The sequence below is a fragment of the Dendropsophus ebraccatus genome, chromosome 5, assembly GCF_027789765.1.
Source record: "Dendropsophus ebraccatus isolate aDenEbr1 chromosome 5, aDenEbr1.pat, whole genome shotgun sequence".
NCBI classification, from domain to species: domain Eukaryota; kingdom Metazoa; phylum Chordata; class Amphibia; order Anura; family Hylidae; genus Dendropsophus; species Dendropsophus ebraccatus.
This window is the reverse complement of record NC_091458.1, coordinates 65201686-65216626: the sequence shown is the minus strand read 5'-3', so window position 1 is coordinate 65216626 and position 14941 is coordinate 65201686. Positions and strand designations below refer to the sequence as shown.

At 42.1% G+C, this 14941-nt stretch overlaps 1 protein-coding gene across 1 annotated transcript; it reads right to left on the bottom strand.

Moving 5' to 3' along the window:
• Positions 1–496: 496 nt before the first annotated feature.
• Positions 497–12547, bottom strand: LOC138792695 (retinol dehydrogenase 7-like). The gene is made up of 5 exons (XM_069970406.1): positions 12460–12547; positions 8903–9241; positions 8341–8599; positions 5172–5335; positions 497–779 (listed from the first exon to the last, which is right to left on the bottom strand). The coding sequence occupies exons 2-5, from the start codon at positions 9216–9218 to the stop codon at positions 544–546; spliced, it is 975 nt and encodes a 324-aa protein (XP_069826507.1). The 5' UTR covers positions 9219–9241; positions 12460–12547; the 3' UTR covers positions 497–543.
• Positions 12548–14941: the final 2394 nt, after the last annotated feature.

Here is a 14941-nt window from a genome sequence, read left to right as displayed (position 1 = left end):
ATATGCAAAACAAGAAAAAAAAAAAAATTTGGGGGGGCATCAGTGGAGACTCTTGATTGAGTACTTCATTGGAATTTTTTTCGCTGTTCTCCTTGAGTTCAGTGATTACTGTGTTTTGTTGGCCCATTCACTTTCTATGAAGACGCCGAGGAGGAAGAAGACTCGGACTGCCCCCCGGCTCTGACATCGTCGTCACCAGATGCCGCCCAGGAGAAGAGGACCATGACGATCGTAATAGGTAATGTATACAGTCTTTAACTTCCGGGGGGGAGGGGTCGAGGGTCCGAAAGTGGGGGAAGGGGGCCAGACCGGGTATTTAACCACATTACAAAGTTCTATAACTCTGTATTGCGTGTTAAATAAGCTAAAAAAAAATTTCGTGGGAGCTGCCCCCCCCCACAAAAAAAACCAAAACCTTGTAGAATCATAGCCCTAATGTGCCCCCACCTTCCTCAAAGGCTTATAAAATCTCAAAGCATGACAGCTAAAAGTTAAATAAGCATAGCACAATTACAGTTTATTATTCTATCACAGTCATTTAAGTCATTTACTAATATTTGAAGCAGAAAAATATGGTGGCTTTGACAGAGGGCTAGCCAGTAGGCAGTCTGACATAAAAGTTGGGAGATAAGATAATGGAAGGTAGAAGAGTTTGGTAATCCATCCTGCAGAATATCGTGTCCATGGGTGTACAGCAGTCAGAGCATGTTCCATGCAGTCAGTCACCTGGGATATGTTAGGGTTACACTTTGATAGTCTGTATTGGATGAATCTGCAATCTGGAATAGAAAGAGATTTAAAAAGGGGTAAATATAATAGGGATATATGGACATCTTATATTTTTATGTTTATAAATTATGTGCAAATAATTCTGCTTTAAAAAAAAAAAAAAAGCGCGTAGGAAACAGCTTAAGGCCATGTTCACACCAAGTATAAAACCGGCCGTTCTGCGACCCAGCTGGATGACAGAATGGCCGGTGTTACTGAAGATCATCCCGGAGTATATACTATGTGTATACGCTTCGGCCAGGATTCCATTAATTCCCACACAACGTATGTGTTGTATAAATCACGGCTATTGTTGCAAATTGCAACAACGGCCGTGATTTATACAACACATACGTTGTGTGAAAATGGCCTAAGGATGCATTCACATGTACAGGATCCGCAGAAGATTTGCTTTGAATCTGTAACTTAAAATCTGCACCATTAAATCTGCTGCAGATTCTGTACGTGTGAACGCAGTCTAAAGGGTAACTATCAGCAGGTTAGACTACATAACTTTATCCTTAGTACCCCATGCAAAATATGGAGCTATCAGCAGGTTAGACGAATCTAAGGGTACTGAGGATGAAGGTATGTCTCTTACTTTCATCCTCGGCATTCCTGTGCTGTTTGTTGTGAAATTGGCTTCCCATTGAGGCTAATAGAAGCACTGGTGGCGGGTCTGCTCCCCACATGCTCATTTCCTCCCCCCCCCCCCCCCACCCCCACTAACCCACCAGTTCTAATGATTATCAATGCAACTGGTTGGCCAGATCGGTACTTGGAGGTGGTAGCCTCCAGTGCCCCTAGCAGCCTGACCGGCCAGTGGATTTCAAAACAAACCCCCTAGGAATGACGCTGAGAATAAAGGTAAAGGCCATGCCTTCATCCTCAGCGCCCCGTGCACACAAGGGAGCTATCAGCAGGTTAAATTTGTCTAACCTACTGATCGTTCCCCTTTAAGAAAATACATAGGAGATCTTGAATAGCAATGAGCGAACATCCCAATGTTCGGTTCGGAACCCGAATACAAACATTAAAAAAAAGGATTGCGATCAGTTCATGTTCGCCAAACATTAACAAACAAATATTGAACATACAGTAGAAGCGTACGTTTCGGTCTAAGCACATGTGTAGAGATTATCAGGTGCAAAATGTAAATTACACAGCTCTGTGTGCATTTGTGTATGCATTAATTTGCATTTATTTGTGTACACATTATATAAGTTTTGGTCTAGATTAACACACATGCGTACAGATTATCAGGTGCAAAGCGTAAATTACGCTGTTGCGTATGTTCACAAGTTCGAATATGTGCGAAAATGATGGTTATAACCATTTCGATCATCGAACAAATTGTGATTGGTGAACACGAACAATTAGCGTCATGTTTGTACGAACATTTACGAAAATGTTCGCTCATCACTAATCTTGAACAATGATGAATGTGCAAAGTTAATCCCAATAAAGCTATGTTCACACATTGTTTTTTAAGCCTCATTTTGAGGCTCAAAAAATTTTTCTTTTAATTTGAGCTTTATTTTGGCCCATTTGAGAATTTTGGCCCACAAAATTGCAAACAGCTGTTCTACTACTGAAAGCAGCAGTTTTATGGTTTGGAAAATAGCCCACAATGATGTGTAAAACTTGGCCTTAGGATTTAGTGTAATCAGTAGCGGTCTTGGGCACCACGCTCTGGTGCCCAAGACCGCTGCGGCTAACTATGTGCGCTCGTAACGAGCGCACATAGTTACAGGGAGCAGCGTCACTGACAGGGCAGGAGCCATTGGCACTCTTGTGGCCCCAGGAAGTGTTTTCCCTGCGGTCACAAGAGGCTGCTCTGTGTCTCTGGTGCCGGCGCTCGAGGCGTCACTGGAGCGCCCGTGCCATGACAACGGGAGAGCGGCCTTATGTGACCGCAGGGGAAACACTTCCCGCAGCCACAAGAAGGAAGAGAAGAGACGAGAAGAGAAGAGGAGATGCCGGTCCCAGGTGAGTAAAAATGTTTTGTTTTTTTTTGTTTTTTGTGTTATATACTATATAGGAGGTAGAGCACACAGTGGGGGCCTATATAAAACGGGAGGAGCGCACAGGGGGGCTATATAAACGGGGGGAGCGCACAGGGGGCTATATAAACGGGGGGAGCGCACAGGGGGCTATATAAATGGGGGGAGCGCACAGGGGGCTATATAAACGGGGGGAGCGCACGGGGGGCTATATAAATGGGGGGAGCGCATAGGGGGGCTATATAAACGGGGGGAGCGCACAGGGGGGCTATATAAACGGGGGGAGCGCACAGGGGGGCTATATAAACGGGGGGAGCGCACAGGGGGCTATATAAACGGGGGAGCGCACAGGGGGGCTTCATAAACGGGGGGAGCACACAGTGGGGGTCTATATAAACGGGGGAGCGCATAGGGGGGCTATATAAACAGGGGAGCAAACAGGGGGGCTCTATATAAGTGGGGGAGTGCATGAGGGCTATATAAACAGGGGGAGCGCACAGGGGGGCTATATAAACGGGAGCACACAGGGGGCTATATACAAGTGGGGGAGCTCACAGGGGGCTATGTACAAGTGGGGGAGCTCACAGGGGGCTATATACAAGTGGGGGAGCTCACAGGGGGGCTATATAAGGGGGGAGCACACAGGGGGGCTATATACAAGTGGGGGAGCTCACAGGGAGGCTATATACAAGTGGGGGAGCACACAGGGGGTATATAAAACTGGGGGCAGCACACGGGGTATATATAACTGGGGGCAGCACACGGGGGGTATATACAATTGGGGGGAGCACACGGGGTATATACGTCTGGGAGCAGCACACAGGGGGTCTATATAGTATACTGGGGGAGCACACAGGGGGGCTATGTATAACTGGGTGATCACACAGGTCTATATATAACTGCGGGAGCACACAGGGGGGTCTATATACCACTGGGGACAGCACACAAGAGGTATATACTACTGGGGGCAGCACACAAGTGGTATTTACTACTGTCCGCAGTGCACAAGGGGTCTATATAACTGGGGGCAGCACACAGCGGTCTTAATTACATTGGGACTGCACAGAAGTGCCTATATGCCTTACTACTATACTGGGGCACAGAACATACCTAATTATTAAGTGGGAGCACAGGGACACCTTTAATCTGTGGGGGCACAGAGGGGCGTAACTACTATATAGACGTAGAGGGGACCTAACTACTGTATGTGTTGGAGCCTAAAATATTTCTCTGACAGATTCTGGAAGGAAGATTACCAGCCGGGAGAAGACTTCAAGGTGGCTCACGCTGGATGGAAAGAGAAAGAAAAAAAAGTAAAAGACGCTGATCAGAGAAGACGCCTCCTGTAAGTCACTGGATGTAACTGCACTCTGTTATAGGGTCTGTAGTGATAGGGGTCATGGTGTGGCAGTATTATGTTATGGCATCATTGGTAATATCTTCCTGTTTTGTTCAGAGCAGTTTTGAGGTGATATGTAATCTCTGTATGGTGGTAGGAGGGTTATAAGAGGACTACTGGGGGGGGGGGCAGCGCATGTCGAGGAGGGGGGGCATGGGGGGGGCCCCAGACATGACTTTGCTTGGGGCCCCAGAAATGCCAAGACCGCCCCTGAGTGTAATAACAAGTCTTGTCCTTCGGCTGGAGGTAACCACTGACTCTTCTGTACACATCAGGGATCTTATCGCATTTATTTCATTGAATACAAAAAAGACACTGCCTCAAAACTGGGAGGATTCTATAATACAGTGGTGCCTTGGATTACGAGCATAATTCGTTCTGGGACCGTGCTTGTAATCCAAATTAACTCTTAAACCAAAGCAAATTTTCCCATAAGAAATCACTGATGTGCAGACAATTGGTTCCATGACTCAAAAACAATCATTTTATATTCTGAATAACGTGTAAAACAGAAGAAACAAACCTTCAGAAACAGCTGAATATGTGATATAAGTTACTGTACAGTAATGGAGAGGATAGGAAACACAAGGGAGGACAGAGACTGCAGGGAGCATGAAGGAATGAGAAGGGAAAATGTGGGGACAGTATAGCAGCACTCTCTATCTGGGGAGAGAGGGGTTACAGCTATGAAGAGATTACCTCCACAGTCCTGTCCCCTGATGCAAGCCCCAGCCTGAAGTGCATCTACTATGATTTGGAAGGTGTGGAAAACTTCCTGAGTCAGAGTACAGTTCTGTTAACCCCGCTATGCAGACCATGCCCCTCCTCCACTCGTGCTCCTACCCAGTACAGGGAGCTCTTAAACCAAAGCAATGCTCTTAAACCAAGTCACAATTTTGAAAAACTGTGAGCTCTTAAACCAAAACGCTCTTAAACCAAGTTACTCTTAAACCAAGGTACCACTGTACTTAGTACTAAGTTCTAAAAACAATACTACTCACAGACTTCAAAATACTGCTGTCCATAGGTTTCCTTTGCCCACTCAGGAGCCTGGGACCAGATTGAATGGAGGCTTTGTATTGTGGTCTCCTCATCTGTAGCTGGTGTTTTATACGAACTTGGTTCAATGACAGAAATTCTAACACCAAAGGGTCGAAGTTCACGCCTGATGAACAGAAACAGCGGTGCATGTAAGTGTGTATGTAATAAATACATTATATACAATATTTTTGTGTGCATTATCATACAGTTTCAGGACCTATATTGAAATAGATTATTATTTTCACTGTGTATAGAAAATTGTGAAAGATTATGGGGGAGATTTATCAAACATGGTATAAAGTGAAACTGGCTCAATTGCCCCTAGCAACCAATCAGATTCCACCTCTCATTTTCCAAAAAGTCTGTGAGAAATGAAAGGTGGAATCTGATTGGTTGCTAGGGGCAACTGAGCCAGTTTCACTTTACACCAGGTTTGATAAATCTCCCCCTGTTCTTATTATGACCAGTCATAAAATATAGGTTCTGGCGCAGTTGCACTGTTTTAAATGGCAGTAAAGTAGTGCCGCTGGCAGCAAAAATTCTCTATAAATTTTCCTCTCTGGGTGTGATTCTCATTGTAGGAGCAGGAGCGCCGATGCTCCCATAGAAGCTAGCAAATTGTCCAGGATTTTTTAATAAACTAGCATTGAATTGACTTTTGTGGATGCTGTTTGTTGTCTATGCACTTTCATTTTTTTGTTTAGAGTGCTTATTGTGTTCTCCGGTTTAGTCACATGACCCTTCTGCCTGTGTTTTCTTTACTTCCTGTGATGTCACGCTCCCTGTCTGTTTCCTGTTCCTCCATTAAGGGAACAGTGAGTCATCAGTTGTGTGGGGCATACATTTACATTGATTTAGCCCCGCCCCCATAGGAGGAGCTAACATCTGAGCCCAGTAGAAACTGCAGCAGTAAGGGCAGCATGACATGGTGAAGAGAAGGAGCTGATAGCTACCTTGTGGGTGGTACAGAGGTTAGCCATGTTGTGGGGGGCACACAGGTTAGCCATATTGTGGGGGGCACAGAGGTTAGCTATGTTGCTTTATAGTGTTGGCATCCTGGGATCAAATGCCATCAAGGATAACAGCTGCATGTATGTCCCTCAATGTTTGCATGGATTTTATCACACTTTCCAAAACATTGTGATCCCCATTGGGGACAGGGACCAATATGCGTGACTACAATCTCTGTACAGCGCTGAAGAATATGTTGGAGCTATATAGGAACAGTATTCTTTTTACTGTACTGTATTTCTTTTGTTAAAACTTTATACATAACAATAAATAAATACAGAAAAAAAACATACCGTATCTTACCAGAATAAAACAACAAATAGAAACATTTACAAACACCATAACATAAAACACCGGTCCATCCCCACACTCATTCCTCCACACAAACAACCCATATACCTATATACAATATATATACACAATACATAGAATCTTATATTGTTATATTTGTACTGTAAAGATCTCCAGTGTTAGGGCAGTGTAATATGGAGAGGAGTGAGTCTTCACCTCATGTCAGTCACCATCTACCTATTTATTGCTGAGATAAACTTACATCAGAATCCTGGCACATTGAAAGAGGAAGAAAAAATGTAGAAGGAATCAACTAAGGGTAAGGGACAGATTACAAATGATTCTTTATTCTTATAGCAAAAAGATTCCTTTACATACAGTGTGGGAACTTACAAAGTTAATTTTCAGGGGATTTTGTAACTTACAGTATTTTCTGGCATATAACACAACTTTTTAACCCCAAAAAAATCTTTTCAGCAGTCGGAGTCGTCTTATACGCCGGGTATGGTTGCCGCATACGGTGGGGGAGCTCAAAATTGGCCTCATCCCCACCCCGAGGAGATCCCCGAAGCTCCCCCGGCAGCTGAGCATCTCATCGGAGAAGCTCAGAGACCCTCAGCTGCTGGGAGAGCTTCAGGAGAAAGACAGAGGCACGGGAAGTTCCCGAAGTGATGAACACTGCCTGCGCCGGAGGTTCTTGAAGCTCTCCTGGAAGCCGAGCGTCTCATGGAAGAAGCTCGGAGACGCTCGGCTGCCGGGAGAGCTTCAGGGACCTCCGGCGCAGACAGTGTGCATCACACTGTCTGCGTCGGGAACATAATGGGAGATGTTCAGCTGCCGGGAACGAGTCACAGGTGAGTTGATTGTTGTTTATTTTCAACTTCAGTTAACCCCTGCCTGACTGCAGCAGGGCTCCAGCTAATAAACCCTGCTGCAGTCAGACAGGAGTTAAAGTGATCATGCACCCCCTTTTTGCATTCTGTTTTCTCTACACAGGTGTAAAGGGTAAATTTAACAGTTTTCATACCTTATTTTATATCATACGTCATGGTGCTTGTTCAAGTAAAAAGTGATCTTTTATCAACTGCAGATTGTGCTAAGCATCACTTAGCCCCGCCCACAGAGCCACCATTGGCCCCACCCCTCTGTGATGTCATAGACATATAGGCCCCGCCCCCTCAACACACACACACTGGTATGGGCCAACCTAGAGGGGGGGGACCTAGACCTTTAGGCCAGCCTGTTCCAATGGTCTGCCGGGGTGCGGAGCCGATGTCCCTATGACATCATGGAGGGGTGGGGTCAACGGTGGCCCTGTGGGCCTGGCTAAGTGGTGCTGTTGCCATGAAGCCCCGCCCACTTAGCACAATCTGCACTTGATAAAAGATCACTTTATACTTGAACAAGCAGCATGACGTATGATATAAAATAAGGTATGAAAACTGCTAAATTCACCTTTTACACCTGTGTAGAGGAGTTAGAATGCAAAAAGTTTCACTTTACCATTTTCCGGCGTATAAGAGAAACCCGTAAAAATCAAGGGTCATCTTATACGCCCAGTTGTCTTATAGGCCTGAAAATACAGTATGTGTATGCTCCTCTTCTGGTTTAAGTGGCCTAAACAAAAAAAAATATTTAGCTATACAATATTTTAAATGATCTAACCTTAATATCATTTTACAAAGAAAGATGTCCTTCTGTCTTTCTATTCTCTATTGCATTTCACAGGAAAAAATAATTCTCCCATAGACGTATCAAAGGGGTGAGCAGTAACTTTGCATCCAGATAAAACAGCATCCACACATGATGGAATTTAAAATATTGTACCTCAAAGCATCTGAGAAAGCTTCTACTCCAAATCTGGAAATGCTGTATCCTCCTCCCACAAACGCCAGTCTGCCCATCACACTGGACACGTTAATAATTCGCCCTCTGGCTCTCATGATAAAAGGAAGTAGACTTAGTGTCACATCAATCATTCCAAATAAATTCACGTTGAGCACTTTGACAAAGTCTTCCTTATTGAGCCACCCATTGGGTGCTGTAGGTATACTAATGCCAGCGTTATTCACAAGTCCCCATAACCCTATTAACAAAACAGAAAAAGAAAATAATGTTAATATGTAGTTATACGTCACCTGATACATTACTGCATCACTCTCCTTTTTGGTTAAATAGCCATCACATAGCCTGAAAGTGCTTGAGAAGGGGGAGTGGGGGGTGGGGTGGAAGCCATTGCCTATAAACCAGATGAGCAAAAGTTTTCAGTTAACCCCCCCCCCCCCCCCCTTTCCAGGATGTGGAGAGACGTGTTTTAGTCTCGATTATCGCATGCAGACTAAACCAAACTCATGCAGTAGTCAACATGATTATCATGTAGTATTTTTACCTTCTCCTTTAACTTGCTGTTTGATCCAGTCAGCAGCAGATCTCACACCTTGACTATCAGTGACATCAAGGATTATAGTCTGCACTCTGCTTGATGTCTCCTTCTTTAATTTCTCAGCCCCGCACTCTGTCAAGCAAGCTGCCAAAACCTTCATTCCCCGTTTTTCCAGTTGTTTGGCCAGGTGGTTTCCAAATCCAGTGTCACACCCGGTGATGAAGACATATTTATCTGAGAGATTCTCCAGTATCTGACTCTGCCTGTACCATCTGTACAAAAGAATCAGACCCACCAATACCAGCAGAGAAAGCCACATCATTTATAGCGTATGGAGGTTTAAAGCTGTGTAACACAATAAGACATCATTAAAATGTATATTATAAGAGATAAACAAAAGTAACACAGTTACAAACATAACAGTTCTGTTTAGGGACTAAAAACAAAGAAGTATGCAATCCTAAGGGAAATGCACTGATGTGAAATAGTATGATTCCAAACTTTTATGGATTTTTGGTTGCAATAATAATTTTGGCAACAATGCAGATCAAATGTAACTGCAACCCTCGAGCGACTTCTCTGCAGTCTGACTATTTTTTTTAAGACAGATGGCAAGTGTAATAAAGTCACAAGACCGATGTGACGTGCTGTCGCATGACACGTGTTGCTGTGTAGAATCTGCCTTATGCTTTTTGTATGTTTAACTTGTTATTTCAACAACAGATGGGTTGTAATAATGTGTCTTGTGATTTGATAGACCTACATTTTCCGGTTATCCTTTTTGTTGCCATCTTCTGGTTGCTGTTACATCAATTATATTATAGCTTAATGCACAGCACTACCAACATGCTTACCACTGTTAAAGCCTTCTTGAAGTTGTATTTTTGAGACAGCTGGAGGGCCACAGGATAGACAATCATGTATAGAATTAACTATTTCAATTCCATGATACCCTAATTAAAATGTTACAAGACTGTGCTATACATGAGGAGAAAGTTTATTTTTTATTTGTAAAGCATATCTTAAAGGGGTTATGCAGGCAAAATATTTTTTTTTTTCTTCACTGCTAATAAAAATGCTATACTCACCTCTTCCGATTTCTTGCAGCGCCAACACTCCCAGTCCTCTACTATTCTTTTAGGTTCTGTGCTGTACCAACCCCATTGGATCTGTAGCTTATCAATGAGTGAGTTGAGACACAATTGTGACCACTGATTGGCTGAATAGGAAAGTCCCGTGGGGACTGGACTGGACAGCATAGAACCTGGAAGAAGAAGAGACCAGTGGAAGACCGGGAGCATCACTGCGACAGCTGCAGGAGAGTATAACATGTTTATTATTTTTATAGAACCAGCAGCCATGCAGAAATATTTGCCTGGACAACCCATTTGAAGGGGATCTGTTGGCTTAAACGTCCGATCTAAACTGCTGACATTGTTAGATAGCTGTTAGGTCTAGGAGACACATGGTACCTTTTATATACTTGTCTGTGTTTCCAGAACGTGACTCGTACCTCAGAATAAAAACTGTTTTCTTCTGTACCATGTGTCTCCTTGACCTAACAGCTATCCAACAGTATCAGCAGTTTCGAATGTGAATTACAGCTGACAGATCCCCTTTAAGGAAGAGTTTAACTGTTTCTGTTTTTTGTACTCTAAAAAAAGACAAACACATCTTCACATAAACAATTCAAATACAGAAAAATAACTATTCGTACAAAATTCAAATCAAATGAGGATAATAACCTTATGAATCATTTCTTTGTTAAAGAGCCAAACTAGCAAGGCTCTATAAAAACAAACAGGCCCACAATAGCAGAAGAAGGTCCGACGAGCATGCTAAAGCATGCTATGTGTTGCTAAAAGCGTCTTTGACCTTGAAAATGTCACACAATGCTAGTCACCAACTCTAGTCACCAACATATTTAACCAATACCTAACACACATTTGAGCACAAGAAAACCTAGAAAATGCCATGAAAAAAAAAAAAAAAAACTGTTTAGGTTTTGTTCACACATTGCGTTTAATTAGCGCTTAATTAATGTTAATTAGCAATATTTTGCAGAGAACTGCACAATCATGGTAAAATATTGCTATTTTTTGCCCCAGTTTTGGCAGAATCAAACCAGAAAAAAAGCGCTTATTAAACACTATGGGGGACATTTATTAAGTCCGTCGTTTTCTGCGGCGGACTGCCTCTTCATAAATCCCGTGCAAGCCGGTGCGTAAGGCCGAAAACCTATGCCAGCTGAGGACTGGAGTAGGTTTTCGGCGTATCTTTAAAAAAAAAAAAAAAAAAAGATAAATTGCGCGGACTGTGAGTCCGCGCCCCCTGTTCCGCCCCCTCCACACCCCCTCCCCGGCATACCCGGCGTAAAGAGCCGATTTGCAAATATTTTATTCGCAAATCGACCGTTTTGCAAATAAAATATTCGCAAATCTGCTCTTTACGCCGAGAAAAAAAATACGCCGGATGATACATGTCCCCCTATGTGTGAATACAGCCTAAAGGATATCCTTTTATTTTAATTGTTGATTTAAGCACATGGACCAATAATAATTAGCATTACAGACTCCAATGAGTTCCATTGTTAAAAAGGTTTGTACCGGATTGTACATAGTCACGTAGACAGAGCTGAGCTGAGCTGCAGTACCACACTCATCTCATTATTAATTATAATTCTTTTTTGAGTATTTTACCAGTTTTCATGCAATTGTCTGGTAAAGTCCTCTAGTGGAACAGAAAAAGTTATCCACATGATAATAAAAACAATAAAAAAGGTAAAAACATGTAATGCTTCAATATGTAAAAAATAATACAAAAAACACTAATATACCACATAATTGGTATCACTATATGTGTAAGAACCTAAACTATAAAATTATCATTTTATTTAACCCATGTACCCCAAAATAAGGCCCTCACATGACTGTATGGATAGAAAACTTAGGGGGATGATGAGGAAAATGGGAAAAAATGACTGCTGTGATAAGCGTTTAAGGTTCTTGTTAGTAAAGTCTGTGAAAAGATTACCGCTTAAGTTTGGGTGCATGGGAGTTTTGGGGCATATGCTATACCAACCAGATCTGCATGATATATAGCTACACTGTATTTGTGGATTTTTTAAGCCAAGAATAAGATACTATTGTCATTGACTATTAGGCTGAGTACAGCAAGTGCAGGCTATTATGCAGTGGATATTGCATGAGACCATAGTTGCTCCACTTTGCTAGGAAGATGACAGTATTTCTAGCAACATGCAAAGCCATTGGCCACTGCATGTGGGCATAGCTTCATCTACATCCCCAGATATAAAGCTGGATAGGAATTTACACCAACTCACAAACTCAGAAATATCAACTGATACATGAAACTGCTAGAACACCCCAAAGCTTGAACAGCTAGAAATGACAACAAAAAGCTTGGCCAGCCACTGCAAAGCCTTAGAAGAGCCTCTGTATCTGTCCACAAGTTATTTTATTGAATAGATCAAAGACTTTTTCAAGCTCTTATTGCCTTAAAGTCTATCCTACATTCCCTGAATTAAAATAATCGATTTTTACCTGTAAACATAGGCAGCTGTACTGAGGGCTCCGACATCTGCCTGAGCACTAACACTTGGAATAAGTGCATCAGGCCTCCCATTCCCGGATTGGGATGTACTGTACTGTTATTGAGTCTGTCTGGGCTCGGAGCTTCCAGATGTGTCTTGGATGTCAAGGATGAATAGGATTGTAATTCTAATGACGGAGTGGTTGGCAAAGGTGCACAACTGCTTATAAAAAGACAAAGCTCTTTTGTGTTAGCAGGAAATGCCTTTGAATTGGAAACAAGGAAACATTGGGCAAGAATGCCAATTTAATTTCCCATTAATTCAGACTTACAAAGAAGGGCTAGATTAAAGTTAGTATGGTAGATTGTAAATTACATCCCTAGGCCCCAACAGTAATGAAACAGATCATTCTCTTATTATATGTCCAACCACTGCTATGTATAGTATTTATACTGTCAGTGTATGTAAAGGTATACAGAAGGCATGAACAATAACTGCAATATGTTTTCTCTGTATACAGTTTATGTACTTTCTTATTTTCTCTACTCTTGCTTCTCTATGTCCTCTAAGTCTCCCTAGCTCATAATATCTCCTTTTACATACATTGATCACATGCAATTAAACTATGTATTCTGTAGTTTATATCTTTTTAGACTACTTACATGTTTTATAGAATACATGGCAGCTGCAACAATAAAGGAAAAGCTTAACTGTAGCCAACAAAAGGAGCCCTACTGCTGTTAATATTATACACATATGTTTACCTATATTTTATATACTGTTGTACATGCCTAGCTGGTCATTCACAATATAAATATAGTTAAAACCTACACCACAAAGCTTAATAAAACAGAGCATACCTTTGGGGATAAACAATATTCTTTTTAGGTTCAGTTTCAGTTACTGTAGTCCGGAGTGTATAAGTTCTGTATGTACTGATGATCTAACACACATAGCCTTTCCTATACAACTATGAATATAGAGGTTAAAGAAATAGTGGAAAAGTGCATACATTAAATAGGGAAGCAATGAAAGGAAACATGTTTTAGAGGGGAAATGCTAAAGCAGGAGGTCACATTTTGAAAGCATTTGTTAACGTTCCACAAGGGAAACACAAGGAAGTACTTTTTCCCGAAAAGGGTGTTGTATTCACGGAATGCCTTAATAACAGGAGTGTTAAAGGAGAATACTAAGGGAGTTCAAAAGTTCTTGTTATGTTCAGAACAATAATTGGGTGAAACCAAATGACCTAATAGCTTACCCAACATATGTAGCTTTTTAAAATTTTCTTCTTGACCCTCTTCTTTCACATTTCTTACCAATTATCAGCATAGTAGTACTATCCCTGTAGCCCATTTTCTTATATGACCTGTTTGATTGTATAGTGCTCTCCTACATATAGTCCCATTGGGATTAAATGCTGACAGCCCAACTCTTTACTGTGACAAAGAACTGAAATAACCAGTTCCCTGTCTGTAATAGATCTGAAATTGGCCAGCAATGGGCCCAGTTCTGGGTTTGATGCACGTATATTACAAAACATTTTTATGGGCTTATGACCAGATATATATATAGTGACTGCAACCTGCCTGTTTTGATTTGCTGCTGAACAAATGTGTACTGTACCTTGCACTTCTCTTTATATAGTGGGTCATTGTGCAATATACAAGTGACTTATCATCATTACTTTCTACTGAGAAAATACCTGGTGCTAGTTTGTCTTACCTCCATGAACACAATTGAACTAATAATGTAACTTTTATTGTAATTTGTTTTCATACAATTTAATAAAGATTGTAATTCTATTAATGGTACATGTGCTATGGCCTCTTTAGAATTTTAAGGCTAATATCTGCAGACCATATAAGAGATTACAGTACAGTTATATCCAGTGACTCTCTTGAGGTTATTCTTTTCCTTTTTCATTTCCATCTGGCTTAGGCCGCATGAAGACGTCTTTCAGTCAGAACCTTCTGGACAAACATCTTAAGCTTTTCAATAAGTGCCCTCTAGGTCTTCATTATTTATACTGTTCCAGGATAATGAAGCTTGAGTTTTGCTGCTAGGCAGCCCCAGGTCACTGCACAAGCATGGCCCAGGTGTGGGTTGCAGCTAGCCCAGCAGACCAGATGAGTCAGGCAAGAAGTATAGACTGCAGTCCAATTCATACATTAGAGAGTCAGAATAGTACCCAGGTATGATGCAGAGTGTAAGGCTTTTCCCCTATTTGCATTACACTGATCGTTGCTCTGCTGATACAGTCTGTCTCAGGCAGACTTTATCGGCAGAGATGTCACAGCAGGTCCTTAGGCCCAGGAGAGGACATGACAGTCAGTTGGAACCGCGGGATTACATTGCGGGGGAGCTGATTGACCCACTGCATCTAAACAGTTAAATGATCCCTTAATTAGTCATCACTGATGTTGGCCATGACCAGCAGGTGCCATGCACCTCATGGATTAGCAAGGGGTTAATTTATCCAAGTTATTCTG

What these genes read in the sequence shown, in the direction of transcription:
- LOC138792695 (XM_069970406.1), bottom strand. Translation starts at nt 9,218, where the DNA reads ATGATGTGGCTTTCTCTGCTGGTATTGGTGGGTCTGATTCTTTTGTAC. An exon ending in ACAGCAAGTTAAAGGAGAAG is followed by an intron (nt 8,600 to 8,902) that starts GTAAAAATACTA and finishes TTTTGTTAATAG; the next exon opens with GGTTATGGGGACTTGTGAAT. An exon ending in ACAGCAGTATTTTGAAGTCT is followed by an intron (nt 780 to 5,171) that starts GTGAGTAGTATT and finishes TTTCTATTCCAG; the next exon opens with ATTGCAGATTCATCCAATAC.